At 46.2% G+C, this 18,430-nt stretch overlaps 1 protein-coding gene across 1 annotated transcript; it reads right to left on the reverse strand.

The window, feature by feature from the left end:
* Positions 1–6,211: 6,211 nt before the first annotated feature.
* olfml2a (olfactomedin-like 2A) lies at positions 6,212–17,372 on the reverse strand (the record flags this gene model as incomplete). Its single annotated transcript, XM_084456954.1, has 8 exons — positions 6,212–6,816; positions 7,583–7,768; positions 8,000–8,299; positions 10,062–10,317; positions 10,610–10,786; positions 11,176–11,283; positions 12,055–12,318; positions 17,304–17,372. 8 exons carry the CDS (start codon positions 17,370–17,372, stop codon positions 6,212–6,214), a joined length of 1,965 nt encoding a protein of 654 aa, XP_084313080.1.
* Positions 17,373–18,430: the final 1,058 nt, after the last annotated feature.

Consider the following 18,430-nt stretch of genomic DNA (forward strand, 5'->3'; position numbering starts at 1 on the left):
TGAAAAAGGAAGTTATGCCAATGTAGAGGTTACCACAAGTGTGATTTCAGTTGGGAGTCGACGAGCTGAGCTGTGCACTCCAGTCCATGCTGACTGTCATCACAGCTTATAGGCCTAACCTTGCCCTAACTTTGAATTCATTCATCCTTCTGATAGAAATAATATGAAATCTGTTTCCCTTCTCTGCCTGTCCTCCTGCCATTTTATTCTGCTAATGCTAATTCAATAAAAATATTATCAAATGTTTGCATGGATATAACAGTGAGTGCTGATTGAGTGAGCAGTCAAAATGACAATCAAGCAACAACAATTGGGGAACATTATTGTTAGCTGGCAAGCATAAAGAGTTTATTGGTAGTTCGTTTTGACAACTGGGCAGTTGATATTTTCACAAAAAACAAACAGGACAGTATAATTTGTGGCTTACTGCTGACCGCTAAGGCTCTCGTTGTCATTTTCTGAGATAGATCCCTGCTCAGACAGAGCAGAATGGTTCTAAAATGGGCTCAGTGCTCAAAGTGAGTATTCTCATGGTGAGCGCTCAGTTAATTAATGCAGCCAATATGTGTCTATGCAGTCCATTTTAGCTGAAAAGAGCACTCCATTTTAGCTGAGGTGGTTCAGCTAAAATGGAAATGGACCAGCTACTAAAATGACTTTTTATAAAAATCGAAGGTTCCTTTCAATTAACTAAAACTTATTTATTTATTAGAAAGAGCCTAACAAAACACTATTCATACACACTTTTCTTTGTTGGTAAGGTTACTTATAATTCCTTTATCACCCTTATAAGTAATGAGTGAAATCTGATATGCCATGCTCATTTACTGCCCAGTTTCTCTGACGTCCTGCACATAATACTCTGTCCCGCCCACTTGAGCAACCTCAAGCCAATCAAAACTATTCTTACATGTCAACTTATTGTAGCAACGCTGCAAGGTCAGCTATTTTGATTTGCTGTGAAAATGTTAGGTGCTATGACGCTCCAACCTTATCTGGTCCATTTTACGTGATGGTCCATTTTAGCTGAACTCACCCTACCGCAAAATATGTTGCACAAACACAAGTTCAATATACTATCAGTCAGAGGAAGAACGAGAGAGAGAGCTCAGTATAATTAGTATGCGTCAGTGCTGCACATTTACAATAGCATATCGTTATCAAAAATAGTTAAGAAAAATAATTGTGTCCCCTCAAGCAGTTCATATGCCCCCCTTAAAACTGAGCCCAAGTGACAGGTCTGCTTAGTAGTCCTATATAAGAAGCCATAACAGTAATTTCTATTGTAGGCTACATTGATCATCTTAGGCCAGTTTCAAGCTTTTTTCTCCACACTTTTTTCACACCACAAAAAGTAAAGATTGTACACATTTTACACATTTTATGGCATCTATGACACTTAATTTGCTATCTGTTTGCATCATTTGTGAATCATTATGTTTCAAGAATTAGTGAGTTAGCTCCGCTAATGTGAGAGTTGTGAATATGTCCGAATAAGCCTAGCCTATTGCCAATGCGGTATTAATTTCAAAACAGTATGGGCTTATACAATATTATTAAAACATATTTTTGATACATTCATCAAAAATAGCATTAAAAATAGTAAACACATTCCCAAGGTCCTTTCCTATTCAGGCGGCAAGTTCCGCCCCCCCCCCCCCCCCTAGTTAGTTACTGTTGCTATGCCCCACAAGCTTTGGAGCAAGTTAATAAAATGTCCCTTAACAGCATATCTGATGATTCTCTCAAGGATTCCTGACAATATTGCTGTGTATTATTTGCCAAATGCCACTACTTTGTCTAAGAGAGTTCTATAAAGGCCTAGACTATTTTACACAAGGATATCCATGAGATTTGGATTTCGGACGGAGCAGGTGACAAATACGAGTTGATGCTAGGTGTTGGTTACCTATGCGGAAGGCACAGACGCCTCACAAACTCCAAACTGAAATTCATAAATCGTGGAGTCTAACTGCATAGGTAAAGCAGGGTGAGTAAGTTAGTGACATCCATTCTTAGAAAATAAGCCTGTGAGAATGATCTGTTAACTATAGTAGCTACGGGCTAATAGGAGCTTCATAGCTTTTTGTGTTGGCGCTGCTGTAAACTGATGTGTGGAGGGAGGTGTGGAGTATCGTACAGCTTGTTTTCTTTTATTTCTTTTTACATTATGGTAGCAGCCTGCAGGCCGGTTTTCTGTATGTTTTAAGAATACATTTATTCAAACTAATGTATAATCTATGAACACAACGTGGGATAAGCCTTGTTTGCAGGACATCAGAGGCGTGGTCTTAAGAACTCAGGCAACCTTATTGGTTATTATTCTTGGCGTGATTGACAGGTCGAAAAGGTCTATTATGCCAGGGACCACAGGGGGTCCATAGACCCCTGATTGAGAAACACTGCTCTAAGTGATCTTCAATAGCTTGTGCGTTGTTCCTGTCAGCCTCACTTGAAGTATAGAAGCCAAAAAGAGTTCCAGCCCCGTGATTAGCAACAGATCATATGGCCCGTCAATCATTGTTTCATTTCTATACTCATGTTTCAGACCTCGGAGTGATCCTGGGGTTTCCTTGGCCGGAGATGTGCTTTTTCCTTTGTGTTTGTAATACCCTGTGATAAACGACCGCTCAGAGACCCGTCGGTCTCATAATGAGACTAATATACAGAGGTGAGACTACGCAGAGAGGTCTCAGAGCGCCCGTTTAGCACAGGGTGTGTATGAGAAGAGGTGGGTTAAAACAGGCAAAGGTCTCTCCACGGTCAGGGTCAATGACATCATAGCCGAAGAGCCGTGGTAATGGGCCCCGGATTAGGAGCTTGTTCAGCCACTCACCACAGAGATCCCCCCCCCGTGTCCGTGCAGGACCAGGGCACGCACACAGACCTGCGTGCTGGAGCCTCATCAGCCTGACCTGCTAGTGTGGGACTGGGGTCCCGATGAAGGTCATCCCAGGAGCCGGAGGCCCCGTTAGCGGTGAACAGGATCATGTTGAGTGCTGCCCCGCTAACAGGAGAGGCTTTGTGTCGGACGTGGCGACCCCGGCACCCCGGGTCATGTGAATCTGGCACGCCATCGCTAATGCACGCCATTGTCCCAAGACAACAACATGTTTGCGTTTGGGTGGTGGAGTTAGCAACTGGCCTCGCTGCACAACCGCATTGAATCGGCCACACCGTAGAGGCACATTCATCAGGCTCTGCCTTGCCACTCATTAACGCCATGAACATGCTGGCAGCTAGCTGATGAAAAATCCATCATTGTGTGCAAAGCCGTACTTTAAATAGAGGTGCTGCGGGGGAGGCTGACTTGCCAAATGAGGACCACATGAGAGGACCACACCCCTTATTCAACTCATGGCTTATTTCCACTACTCTATCCAACATTGCATGAATCTGGAGGGATGCTGAGGAGTTCCACATCCCAGAGAGCCAGCCAATCAGTCTGCCCTGCCCTCGTATCCATGACCTCACGGGTGCTCCTTTAGAGCTTTTGGGCCCCAAATCAAGCAGAAAACCGTGACCTTTGTCCTGGAACCAAACACAACCCGGCCAAGCTCATTTATGGTTCTATTCAGGGAGTGAGTTCTGTAGAAGGAAAAGTCAGGGGAACTGAGTCATTCGACAGCATCCTGTCAGCACTGAGAGAGGAAAGTCCAGATCTCCTAGCTCTCTTGTGACATGCGCAGGGTTTGCATTGATGGATTTAGAATTCTCACAACCAAGCTTTACTGTAAAACTGTTATTTTATTTCACCCATAGCATGAAGACAAACACAATGCGTTTAGTTTGTGGTATATTATTTTCATATAGAATTCTCCCTGTACACTGTATTTAGCAAGCATTGTCATTCATTATGAACACACTGCTATGCTGCATGGTTGGCCGTGATTTTTTTCTAAGTAAACTGAACAAACAAAAACCTCAAGATGAATCCAGAACAGGCAAAAGGCTTTAGAGTGATGTTCCATAATAAGGCAGAGTGTAAATGAGCAAACATCCTTCTCCATAACTCGATCTCATATCTAGGTATAATTATTTGAATTAGTGGTTTCCACAAACTTTTCAAAGACAATATGAGTCAATCATTTATGAGTGTCCATAACTCGACTAGATTTTCATAGTTTGTCTTTTTTGACATCTGTGCAACTGCAATAGCCTATATTCATGTATGTTGTTTCATTACATGATCATTCATTTTACATTTTGTGAAAGTTTACAGATACTTCAAAACATCCAGGTAATATTCATGTTGTTATGAACAGCAACTCTATTTTTTAATACGACAGAACATATGATACAAAATGTATGAAAAAGGCAAAAAAACAACAACCATGTAGGCTACATACAAAATCCTACATTTATAAACTTGTGTACATTGTTTTGTGAGTTTATAATATATATTCAAAGCATCCTTTATCCTCACTAAAACAATTTAAACAGTTTCCACTACTCTAACTTTTATAAATGTTATTATAGGCAGAATCTAAATGAAAGGGGTAATAAAAGTGCTTGGTGGTATGATGGAGTTGACGGGACGTTGAAATAATAATAATATACAATGGGTAGAAAAAATATCAGGGCCGCGTTTCCCAGTTATGATGTACCTTGGCGATCTGCGACGCTTCTTAAGGTATACCTCGGCGAAGGGACAGTTTTTCCTACGAGTGGTTCCCAGACTATCCCTTAGTGGGAGTCTTAAGATACATACTGTAGTAAGGTACATCGTAAGGTATATCGTTAGTGGAGCTGTCCCTTGTTGATGACGTTTTCAAGCACTGTCATAATAATTTTACCCCAATCTAATATTAACAAAAAGGAAGCTGTGCCTAATAGAGCTCTTCTGCTATTCTATTTAAGAGTCAAAGCGAGACCTCATGATAGTTCCAATTCATACATTATAATCTACAAAATATATAATACAGAGCATTAATCGGGACATACAGTATAAGCCTAGTCTTATATGTAATGATGATAGCTAATGATGATGATGTTAGCTAAATGGGTGACTGATTTTGTTCAGCTGGTGCTCTGAAAAGTTGGCATATAGGCCTACCTCCTCAAGATGACCTATCGCCCATTATGTTATGTTCAATTCATGGGTAACGCGTCCCGTCCGGTAGGAAATGATGATAGGCATTTCGACATTTCCTACACAACAGGATGCGCTATGAATTAATTAGAATGCCCTATTATCCATCATTGTGCTTAAACCATGGATCTGTCGACATTTCCTACCTGACAGGATGCGCTACACACAATAAAACGGGTCATAGGACATTCTGATAGACATGTTCTACTGATAGGATGCACTATGAATTAAGCACAATATAATGGGTGGCAGGTCATCCTGAGGAGGTAGGCCAACTTTTCAGAATGCCTGTATTTGGAGAGGATGGCACTGTCTGAGCGCACCTCCAGAGGACTGAAGTTGGTCCTGATGAAAGGATTAACATGAACCAAATGGCTACGTGGACAGCGCTGCTGTTGGTTCCTTTGGTTCAACGTAAGGATGCGTTGTAATGCAGCCATGATGTATAGGCTACACGAAGCACGAGTTGGCTTGCCGTGATGTTGTGTTGTGTAGGCTACAAAAACATTGTTTATTGTAATAATAAACAATTTTATTGTGCACTAATGATGTAATTTGCGCAGGTAGGGTAGATAGATGTGCACTATATAGCAATTCTCCTTTTTAAAAGTATAATTTTGCTCTAACTGGGCTAAAACTAACTGGATGAACGGAGCGCATCGCTAAGAGGCGGCTTACGATGGGTTCAGACCGCCCTTAAGGAAGTATCCCTTGGGTAAGGTATACCTTGACTAACGTCAGCTCAAGGTAGAGCTTACGATGTAAGAAGGTACATCATAAGCTCGATTGACGATGTACCTTGGGACGCGCGATACCTTAGCCTAAGAAGGCTGTGAAACGATGCGCCACCTAGCGGGAGAGTTTACGACGTATCTTACGATGCACGTAGCGCTACGATGGCTCTGGGAAACGCAGCCCAGGTCATTCATGACATATGTGGGCAATGAGGTGCACTGTTGCATATGGGAAGCAGGTTTTGAATTGAAGGATGCCGGGGTAACATTATTCTGCTTCAGTCCAACATGGCTGCTGCTGGACTGACAATACTGAGCATAATCTCTATGGGGATGGCTACCCTGCCACACTGCTGGCCTAGATCCCGAACACGAACGTCTGTGCTCATTGGTCGACAAAGTTTATGTTATAGGTGAGCTGGTGTCCGTTATCCCATGCGTACAGGACCTTCTCCTTGGGGTTGTAGTCGATCTGGGTGGTGAAGGCGTACTCGTTAGTGAAGGGGAGGTGTGGGACGGCCTCCGTGTTGGTGTGGGTGTCGTAGGCGTAGTTCACCTCGCCCTCCTTCTGGTTGTACACATCCACGGCGTACAGAACCCCACAGATGATGAAGCAGTTCCCGTACGTGTTCCTCTTCAGCCCCGTCCTCCACGTGGTCTCCTTCTTCATGGACAGGTCCCCGGGGTCCAGCTTGCTGATGATGATCACCTCCTGCTGGGAGTAGTCGTAGTCCATGGCCGGGTAGATCACCCACAGGCCGCTCTCGTCCACGGCAAAGTCGATGTCCGAGTGGCCCCTCCACTTCCAGGGGGTGGTGTCCTCGTAGACCACGTCATGTAGCAGGGTCCACGCGGCCACGTAGCGCATCCGCAGGTCGTACTTGATGATGTTCTTGGTGAACGCTCTGTTGTAGTAGAAAGCTCCGTTGTACACCACGTGGCCGGTGCCTATCCAGTTGTAGGGCAGTTTGAAGAGGTTGCTCCAGCGGCCTAGGACCAAATACAGCAATACTCATACGTTAGCTTGAACTGCCCCCAGTATAAGTCATTTCAGTAAACAAAAGCGTGTGAACCAACTGTATAACAAAATATTTACATCCAAATCCAGAACAGCATACAAAATGGCTTCCGGCGATGGACGCAGACTACTCCCCAGGTGTCCCTACTGTCCAAACGGACGTTCTGTTAGCATCACACTCATATCTCATCGCATCTGTTATCTCGCCGCTCCACCTCAGGAAGTGTGATTCAGAAAGTGAAATGAGCTGAGCGGAGCGCGGCCGGACGAGAGCCAAAATCGTTATGCAGCACTTTCCCCCCCTGAGGCCATCCCATGCCACTAATCCCTCTCTGTGCTCTGCCCGGTTCAAAGGAGAGGCCGCAGCACATGCCAGACCCAGCGGGCCCCGCAGCCACTCACCAAGATACCTAGTCATCCGCACACGGCAGTGAACTCACCACCCTGCTGGATATGAAAGGAACAAGCCCTGGGCGCTCCGCACATGTAAGTACGTTTTAAAGCCTGTTGTCCAAACACATCTAAATCAACCAGGCCGGCCCTGTGAGGGAGATCATCCTCACAGGGAGTTAATCCTGTTTCTCTCTCAAGATGCAAGGGGGCTAGACTGTTCCCACCACACTGGACGGGCACAGTAGCACAGACCTACTGAGGCCTGGCTGAGTCTACATTCCTGACACGAGTTTGTGTTAATTGTAACGGTGTTAGGTGCCGGTGTCGGTCGGGGCCGAGCCGTACCCTGTTTGAAGTTCTCCAGGTTTCTGAACTCCACCAGGTTGTTGCCGTAGTAATAGTTGGTGACATAGATCTTGTGGTCCTTGGCCAGGGGGTCCTTCATCCAGGCCCCCTCGTTCCTCCCGTAGCTGTGCTGCTTCTCCGGGAGCTCGATGGACGCCAGGGTCCCCTCGCAGTCCAGGATCTTCCCTGCCAGAGGAACGCCGAACACCGAAAGTCAACAACAAAACACAACAGCAGAATTGTCTGAAGAGCAGCTGCGCTGAGACTTGAATTATGCAATTTCGCATATTTCGGCAGCCTGACAGAAGATTCTTATCTGTGACTACACCAAAGAGAATCATAACACGCACTATTGCTGTGAAGTACATTCACAGGTTCAAGTTTACAGGAAGCAGAATATATGGCCGGTGAGGCTACCTGCTCTGTGTAGTAAGGGCCTGCTGTTGTTGTCAGAGTTGTCCAGAAGCAGCACGATGGTGGGGGCTGGTTTCTCTTGTCCTGCTGTGCTGCTGATGGTAGTAGTAGTAGTAGTAGTGGGTGGTACTGTGGTGGTGGTGGTGGTAGTTGTCGTGGTAGTGGCGGTGGTAGTGGTGGTGGCCGCTGCAGTGGTTGCTGGCTCAGCTGTGGTGGCCTCAATGGTTTCCAGGACGGTCTCGGCGCCCCCGTCCTCTGAGTGGCTCCCTTTGACATGATGAGTATGAGTTCTGGCAGCGTTATCTGTGAATAAGCAGAGAGAGTTAGGAATCAGGCCACAGGATTTTGTTAGCGGAACTCTAAAACTCATTTTCTGCTGGGCCATGTGTTTCCAGCTACAGTAGATGTCATTATAGATAGTAGCCGTCTCAATCACTGAGACGGAGAGCGAGTTCCTAGAGGCAGAATAGTTAAAGCGGACGCTTTTTTGCCTTCTATGGGTTTACACAGAAAACAACTAAACATTTATGAAGAAATAAATCATGTTCAACCGCAAGAAGACATGGCATATATAATTTGTTCCATTCGCTAGGTGTTTATAAACTATCCGTACACAGTTTATATGCATCTTTTATAAAGTAGTGTCTGTTTGAGACAAGCTGCAGTGCTCTGGCCACATCAAAGATGGTGTATTAGCTATGCAGCCCACGGACCACGGCAGCTTCCTCTTCAACTCTCCCTGTCCCTACCCCGACTGTCCGGCGGCCGGCTCTGTATTTAGAAACAGAATTCCACAACCCTCCTGTTCCTATCTGTCACTAACCGTGGCCAGAGAGAGAGAGAGAGAGAGAGAGAGAGAGAGAGAGAGAGAGAGAGTAACAGAGGAGATTGTCAGGAGAGGGCCGGTCTGTTACTCATACTCTCACTTCCTGTGCTGCCAGACAGATGTGCGACACGCAGGTCTACAGAAGCGCCACATCTGCCCCACGTGCTCCGGCCGTGCAGACTACCTGACCACGTGAGATTTTCAGCAGTTTTCAACAGAGTAAGAACAAAGCTGCCGTAAAGGCTTTTGTTATCTTTATCCTATGCGGTAGGAATAACAGACTGCTAGTTGATAGTCCCTTTGGCAGAAAGGCATCCTGCTCTTTGTGTGAGATTATGGAAATGAAGGTGATTTGGTTCACCGCTTTGACAAGTGTGGCTAGACTCTCCACAGTTTGAGTGAGCAGCCAGGCATGGCAGAACACATGGTCTGACAGCAGATATGCGCGTGTGCTCTGTGCAAACGCAGCATACCTATTCACTCAACTAGACTTAAAGAGGATTGGAAGGAGTCGGGAAATGTTTTGTCAGCTTTCATCTCCAGAGTGATAAGGGTCCCCACACATTGTGTGTGAGCGCGTGATGCGGAGGCATGTCACGGACGTGGCAGCGTTCCACTGAGACCGCATTCCATTAGCTCCATGTATTTTGTCAATAAAAGATTTGGATTTCCTGCCCAAATGAATGCACACAAGCAATTTGATCCCACCGTGGGCCAGGCCGACCGTGGTGAAAACAACACCAGAATAAATTCTGTATTGAGGACGTGGGGATCCCCAAAGTGATGGATTCACCGTTTCATTTCCTCTCCCCAGGAAAGGTGCAAAGTTTAAAACATGTTTTATTCTTGTTGGAAGAAAGCATTTGTCATTGGGAAATTTTATGTGTTTGCTCTGTATCACGTGGCCTTCGTGTTCCTCCGCGGGGTATTCTGAAATTACAGCCTCTGCTATTTTGTTGATCCTGCATAATATGTGCTAAACATGAGATCCAAAATGTTGGCGTTTCTAATTTGGATTGTTTAAGCTTTATGACAACCACAACTGGGTCTAGAACGGCACACGTGTGATCTCATGCACGCTGAGCACTCAGCTTAAGTCAAGGCAGACTGTTTTCTTTAGAATCAGAATCAGATTTATTTTGGCCAGGTAGGTTTTCACATACGAGGAATTTGCTTTGGACTATTAAGGAAATTAAAGTGGCTTCCTGTGTGGAAACTCCTGTACTTTGAGTATCTCACCTTTACTGCCTGTGCTATGCTCATCTCCTTCCACCTTGGCAGCTTTGTAGTAGGTGATGCCCCTCACCACCCCTGGCTGGTGGCCTACTGCCTTGGCCTTGGCTGTGGGGTCAGGCTTGACCGGCTTCCCAGGCTTGATGGTCTCCTTCTTGGGCTTTACGACCTTCTCCTTAGTCGGCCTGGGAGGGGGTTTGGATGCAGGGGGCTTTTTGTTGGGGGGTTTTACTGCGTCCTTGGTTTTCTCATCATTGGTGTGCTGTAAACGTTGACATTCAAGCCTTTGGTTTAGATTGCGGGGAATGAGAATGTTGGGCTGTGTGTGTGTGTGTGTGTGTAAGTAAGTAAGTAAGTAAGTACATTTTATTTATATAGCACTGTTCTCACACAGAGGACTCACTAAAATAAATTAAACACAGGACAAGTCATAAACATAGTCAAATTAGCTTGACAAATGCCTGTTTAAACAGAAGCATCTTGAGCTGCTTCTTTAAGATGTCCACTGTGTGTGTGTGTGTGTGTGTGTGTGTGTGTGTGTGTGTGTGTGTTACCTGAGCTTTGTTTTCGGCAGAGTCTTTCTGGAGGAGCTGCAGACTCAGGCTGGAGATCTCTTTCTTGATGCCCATCATGATGCTGGAGTAGTTCTCGTATCTCTTGAACTGATTGGTCAGGGTGATCATGCTGTCCCGCACAAAATCGTTGTCCCGCGTGAGGTTGGTCTTGATAGTCTGGAGAAACACGTCAGACAATCCAGTCAGTGTATTGCATAAACCAAGCAACTCTGCTAACCAAACAGGGGCCTGTGTAAACACACACTGTAAGCATGCAGACAGAACAGTCACACAAATCACCTCCTTCCGCTGGCCTTCACGACCTTAACCCCTTTAGAGTGCTGAATGGCTGCAGGGTTAGAGACAACTCTTAGGATACTGTAGCCATGCGGTTCAGAGTTGAATCACAGGTATTCAATCGCAAGCCATTAAATCAGCTCTCTGCCAGCATTATAGACGGACTGCTTGAATGGCTGTGAAAGCTCCCAAGCACAGCGAAACACAACGGAGGAGGCACCCGGAAAACCAGGAGTGGGAGGAAAACCAGGAGTGGGAGGACTACCTACCTCCTCCAGCGTGTTCATCTGGGAGACGACCTTGTTGATGTAGGAGTGCACCTTCATCATGTCTATACTGTAGAGCGTTCCCTCCAGCAGGTCCACCATGGATTGCAGCTGAATGGTCACACAATACAAGAGAAAAGCACAATTTACCACAGCAAATGCTAAATACTATGTTGACAGGTTGATAAGTATCCTGTTGGATAGTTTATGGGAATTCAGTGACATCTATGAGCTAAACAGCCCAAAACACTTATCTTGATTACTATTATTGACTGCAATTGTTCAATGGGCTCCGTGTACGCTACCCTTCCAATTAGAGCTAGAAGACCTGCCGGCAACTGCACAAACCCCCACAAAAATACAGTTTCAACATTTTGATACCCCAGTGTGATGTAAAAGCAAATTGTATCTTATTATAAGCCCTCCTTTGGCAATATAATCATTTTGGGGGATTTATGGCCAATAAGATGTGCAGTAACCAGACAAGCTGGGTTAATGTATGGCTAACTCCAACCAAGAATGATCCCACATCTGGATCTGCTTCCCCCCAGTACAGTACACAGTGTGCCTCTGTGAATAGTATGTTTTAGATTCAGCCTGCGAATAGTGTGTTTTAGATTCAGACGCAAAGGTGCTGCGCCTAGATACAATGCACAGATGGAGATCAGATCAAAGTGAGGTCATGGCGACCTTTGAACCCAACCGCTGAATATCTAAGGGAGGAGAACGGTTTCATTGTCAGACTTGCGCACGGTCGTTTCTTTAAGACCGCATCGCCCTATCACAACGGAGGCCGCCATCTCCGTCTTCACAGCGCCTGACTCTTATCAACCGATTAGGAGTTACCAGGTCACCTAACCCACAAGGTGCGGGTTACCTCACCTTCAGCAGCTCGGGGGCCTGCTTCTTCAGCTTCTCCATCTTCCACTCGTTCTCGCAGGGGTTGAGGGAGGAGGGGGGTGCGGTGCAGGAGCACTTGCAGTCGGAGCCCGAGCTCACCGTCTCCACCGTGTAGAAGTCCTCCACGCGCACGCTGCCGCCCTTCAGGCGCGCGCACGCGTCCCGGCTGAGGGGACGCATGATGCACTTGCAGCGGCAGTCGGAGCCCTCGGAGGTCATCCTCACCGGCTCCGTCTCGCCGAAAATCTGGCGGGTACAGAGAGGGGCGACACGGGACGGAGGAGAGGAGGGGTTGATTAGGGTTGGCGGAGTGGAGAAGAGTTGGATTTCAGGGGGGGGTGGAGGGGGGGTCCGATGGCCCTGAGTGGGAATAAGTATTCCTGACAAGCATGAACTGTGGTCCTGACAGCTGCGCGGTCCGTCAGCTCACGGGTTGAAGTGACACAGAGTGGGTCTAAATGTGAGAGGGCAAACCCGGACCGAAGCGGTTCTCACGTTCAGCCTGGGACATTCTGTGCAACTCTATATCTGACCGATCAACGCTCAGGGTGGGACTTCTTTATGAATCCAGCCCTCGACCGTCATGATTCAAAGAGATGTATGACGAGCTCCGGTTCTCTCTCCTCCCAGCAGCGAGTCCGGGACTACCGAGAGCCCCTCCGGTGTTCTGCATTACTCCCTCCCCTGGTGGACATCTATGAATAATAAATCCATTTTCCAACAAAAGCAGGGGAGTGAAAGTGATCCTGGACATTAACCACATGATTCCCCTCCTTTGAAGACTATAACCCCCCGTGACCCAGATGAAAGCCATCGAGACAAATGTCATGAATACACAATTGTTATCACCAGATGTGTGTAGGCTGCAAGCACTCATCTTGTCAGTTGGGGACAACTTTTGGCTGGCTATGCAGCTGCTTTTTCAAAGCTCACTAATTTTCAATCACATCAGGGACAAAGGCAGAGAGATTCGGGGGATGAACTGTCAAATTGAATAACTGGAAATAACCAGAGACATGTAATTGCTGTCATAGTCCCATATCTGGCATTTACAGAACATAACATCTATTGTATTCTCGATTCATGTTCTGTTGTTGGTTGCTGGTTGAGTTATCATTGACCTCATTCCACAAGAGCTTAAAGTGTCACAGTATTTCTCAAGTGTCCGTCTTCCTGTCTGTCTGCTTGGATGGCCCTGCTCTCCCTGTCTCCTATATCTAGGTCAGGAGGTCAGAACACTTTACTGATGCTGAGCTCATCTCCCATCCCACCCAGAGCCCGGTGCACTGACCCCTCTGTCCGTAGGCTTACTGTCATCTCTCTCCAGTGAGATTTAAGGATCTCTGTAAAACCCACGGGCAGAGGCACATGTGGTATGACTTACGGCAGGACAAGAATGCAGCATTACAGAGATTCTTCATTAAATAATCCTGGCCGTCTCTGTCCCGTCTCTTTGAAACGTGGCTCCTTCCGAGCGCCATCTCTGCCACGTTGAGGGTACGTTGATCCCAGCCGTCTCAGCTGAGCATGCGGAACCAGGTCTTTGGGAGAATCAACGTCTGTGCCCTTCTAGAGGAAGAAGATTCTATACCTTAAATATCCGAGGATAAGTCATTATTTTTGCCTTGTGAGTAAAGGCAGGCTCAGAGCATCCACACTAACCCTGGCAAAATATAATAGCATGGAGTGATCTCTCTGAGAGTAAGAGAGAGGTAGGACTCAGCAGGCTGGAGAGGAGAAGGGGTTTTTGGGGAGGGGGGGGGGGGGCGGCTCATTAGTGGAGGAATGCAGGCTGAGTGACGGGTGGGTTGGGGGGCACTCCCCTCCATTACTGCAGACGCACACTCGGGAGGGTCCTTGACTATGGGGCAGGACCCCTCGGTGATGCCTGCCCGGGCGGTTCCTGACCCATGTCCAGTGAAAAGGCAGCAGGTTGACAAATGCTCCAGCCCCATGAAAACAGAATGGATTAGCAGATTAAACCTCCCTCTGCCAGGCTGTACCCACAACCCCGCTGGGCCTCATTGTTCAACCTTAGCCACGACCAGCCAAACCCCAGCTGCTCCTTAGCAACTCCGGCTTAAGATGCTTTAAGTCCCAGGATGGCTGGAGGAATGCCTCCCTGCTTCAGCATGCTACCATGTTGACACAAATGATTGCCTTATTTGGTGTACTAGAGCATAAAGTTAAAATGCACTCTTACTTTCAAGGCTCTTCCACTCGTTGCATCCCAACATGAGGACACGTTTGTCTTCACAATAGAAGGAAGGGACACGACTGCACGGCTCCACATTTACACACTCCAGAGAACACCATTAGATCAGCCTCTGAAGGCCGCAGCCACTGAAGCACAGTGACACAGATAAAGTGAGGGCACATTACTCTACTAGGGTGGATAGGAACAAGCTTTATTACACAATGGCCGGACAATTATCCAAGTCCTGGTTAGCCTTATCTTTGGATCCAGGGAACAGAAGTAGTTCTATAATTGTCTTAAGTGTTATACTGTAACACCAATCTATAACCTTTATATATATAAACAAGGATATCCTTTCCTTTTGGTCCCTGTGTTTGGTCAGTTGGTAATTGCTGGGCCTCCTGCCTGACTAAACAATGGTAAATTAGATTGCTTGTTTTTGCACAAACATCCAGGTCAGTCAACCACTTAAAGGAAATTCAACCCAATGTATAGTATTTATATAATATAGTATAGTATATATATATACTGTAGTATTGCCAACCTTTGTTTTGTTAGTGTAATCAAATGAAGTGACATGTTTTGGAAATGAGTTGGCAGCCCCACTTTTGATATACAGTGTGAGGTAATAGAAAGTGAAATATCCCTTTAAAGTGTCTCCTCCTCTCCAGTCTAATCACAGACAAAATTTGGGCCCCACTTCTGTTCCAGATTGTCCACCTGATTCTTAATCTAATTAACCGTGCTTATGATAAAGTCTTACTGTACATCTGTAAAGCTTAACCTGCAGTACATAGGGAAACGTAAGCCTTTGGGACTGGAGATGAACTATGAGGTTTGAGCAGACTGGCATTAGCGCTGGGACGTTAATTAGATGGACACAAGCTCACAGATTACTTTGCTTTTCAGGGTACACATCCACATTCCAACTAGGCATGTTTATGTGTCCGACAACCACACTCTGACCCTTCCACCTTCTCCTCGCTGACTGCAGAACAGTTCAGGAAGAGAGGGAACTTATCTTTTATAAAATGAAACCATCTATCCACAAAGTGTTTTCTTCATTAGTGGTGTATATGAGCCATCAGCCATGAATTAAATTAAGTCATGTTGCCTTTGCTTTTCCTCCAGATGCTGGTGTTGTGAAGACAGATGTCTGAGAGGGATGCATTCTGCCTGCTGGATACATCGGAATTAGAGGCTCCAGGATGGAGTCATTGACATTTTGGCTGCTCAAGAAAGAGTAATTGAAACAGGCTTAATGAAATTGGGGCACGGTGCTTAACAGGCTACATGGTGGAGTACCATGAATGTGATTAACGCTCTGAGGTAATCAATCAATTCCTGCGGGGCAAACAGGAAGAACCAATAACAGGAAGAACCAATTCCTCATGCTTGTAGACCCACACAGGAGCAATGAACGAGAGGCCTGGGGGAGTGCTCATAGTGGTGCATGCTGGGAAGGCTACAGCGTATTCTTCCGTACAGGCCAGGGTGCACAGAAACTGGGCTCGTTTTCTGTTCTGTTCCCGTCATTTTGATTTCCACGACAGCGCTTTGTTCAGGACGGGTCCTCGTCTGCCCTTATGCTCCCGGTCTCCTTCATTTCCTGCTTTCCACGGCGGCTCTGTCCCAGCTGTGTGACCGAGGGGCACCCGGCCCCTCAGACTGACACGCTCGGTCCTCTCCGTTCATTAAGTCCCGGTGTCACATGCGGTCTCGTCACGTTATAATTGTGTCCGGGCGTCCGGTGGGTGTCCTCCCTCTGTCTCTCCGCCCTCGTAGCGACCTCCCCCTGGCATTCCTGCGCTTGTTTACAACCAAAACATGGGGCAGGTGCACCCGCCCGCGGCACCAGGCCCTCCGCGCCCCCCTGACCGCCTCAGCTCGGCCGGTCTGGCCAGGAGATCGGGGACGGTGGCTCGGAAGGAACGGCAACAGGCAGAACTGGAGGACAGGGCAGTGTGAGACAAACACATTTCTCAGATGGAGAAGCAGAGAGGGCAGGGCCGGGGGAACCAAACCCATGCTAAAACCAACAATGTTTATTGGTGGTTTCCTTGGCTTTTCTCCAAGTCTTTCGCCTCAGTTTGTGATTAATCGGTAGGCTAACACGGGATGGATACGAGTCTTGTCATTAAAAACGCTGTTCCTGAGAGGACAGCAACACGATATGACCGGAGGACCACCACCACTGCGCCCGTTTTGCTTTCTCGCTTTCACACTAGTGGGAAGAGCAGCCCTTGTTGGCCTCAGGGTCTCCCGTGGTCCTGGGTTCTCATGGCGAGGCGTGTAGCCGTCCACACAGGGCAATGTGGGGAGCATGCAGGGATTAGTCTGTCCTCCGGGGAGGCTGCTCTTCCTCAGCTCTCTGAGACAGGGTTGGTTAAAGTACAGCAGCTGTGCAAATATCGCACGACAGATATTACTGTTACCCCACTGGGTGTGCTCTCTCCCCCCACATCTCCTCTGGCATCGTGCCCTGCACATGAGGTCTCGTTGGAGAGGCCAGTAGGCTAAGGCAGTTAGTCAAAGGCCACTCTTTCTGGAAGATTTCATATAGTGATGCAGGTGGCGACCTGAGTTCACAATTATGTAAATACAGTAGAATGCTGCATGGTTTGTATAGGAGGATTGGTACAGTATGGGGCTGTTCCCATGAAGACTTTCTGTTAATTCAGAATAAGCGGCAATATGTTGTGCAATACAATGGAATGTGAATCCTGATGTGGTAATTCATGACTTGTTTTCTTTGATTTCTTGTGAAGACATGCTGAAATATTTGAGATGTAGGATAACTGAGCTTGTTCCATCATCTAAAGAATGAACTAGGATACACCTGTAACCAGTTGACTGAAATCATCACTAATTTGTCAGACAAGAGTGCGTATGCTCAAAAAACATTGATTTATCATAGGAAATACAATTTGCAAGCACACGTGCACAGGTTCAGTGCTCATCTGGACAACTTCTGACAAGTGATACAGTAGCAAGAACGACATGACAGGTGTTACTGCTATAATGTCAGACTTACCTTGCTCTGCGCAGTTACATCTTTACACAGCACCAGGAGGCAAGTTAACAAATTCGTGAACCTCCACATTTCCTCGGGAATGCTCGATAAAATTAGACAGAATCCCTTTGCCCTAAAACAACGAATGGCAAGAGCAATTACGTTTTTTAATCCATAAGGGGTTACATCCGCTCCTTTTTATTATAGCTCCATTGCCATAGATCCGAGTAGTGTGTGCTGCTGTTGCTGTACCGCGCGCAACACGCTCTTTCCCAAGCTCGACTGTCTGTGTGCTGCTGGACCTCATCAGCAGTAAATCATCCGCCAGTCTTCTCTCTGTCTTCCACGGATGGGAGGGGCAATTTGGACTCAACATAGCATGAATTTACGATGGATAGGCCTACCATCTCCTCTCTCTTTCAGTTTGTCTCTGTCAGTTTCACAATTATGTTACTGTTCTCTTGTAGTGGCTTGTAGTCAACTTATTTAAACTTGATATAGCCTATTAACAATGTGCATGCGTCATCCTGTCACACATTCAAGGTTTTTTTGAGAATAGCGTGTTGGTTATGTTTGGCTTTTCTTTTATTCAGTATGTGATTCAAAAAACATAATATCAGTAAAGTTTTTAAAATGTATAGGCTACATATATTTATTATTTTTTGTCTGATCATGAATGAGACAGCACTTATGAAGACATGATAAACGCTGCAGGGTACAATTTAAAAGGGTTACAGCGCCATCCTCTGGTATTTTGCCATAGCCTGACTGCAACAGTTGCCTACTCAACATTGACTGCAAATAATGTAAAATAAACTAAGGATTTACCATTTTGGCTACAACATGAGACCACATGTTGGTCTAGATGCTAAAACCTGATACAGTAATTGATAATATTTTCGTAAAATCTTGACTGTAATGCTCGTATGTGTTCTTTAGACTAGGCAATTGCATTCTTTAGGACTCCACAATAAATATTCTAATCTTTAGAGAGTGAGAGAGAGAGTGAGATAGATCTAATCAAAGAGAGTATGAATCCCACTGTGTTTGCATCATGGATGTATTAGGTTTGCATAGACTATGCTACTAGGCTTCCTTTTTTGGAGGACTACAACCACGATGCTCAAACCCTACATAACCCACAATGC

This window comes from Borostomias antarcticus (assembly GCF_949987555.1).
Source record: "Borostomias antarcticus genome assembly, chromosome: 23".
Classification (NCBI taxonomy): Eukaryota; Metazoa; Chordata; class Actinopteri; order Stomiiformes; family Stomiidae; genus Borostomias; species Borostomias antarcticus.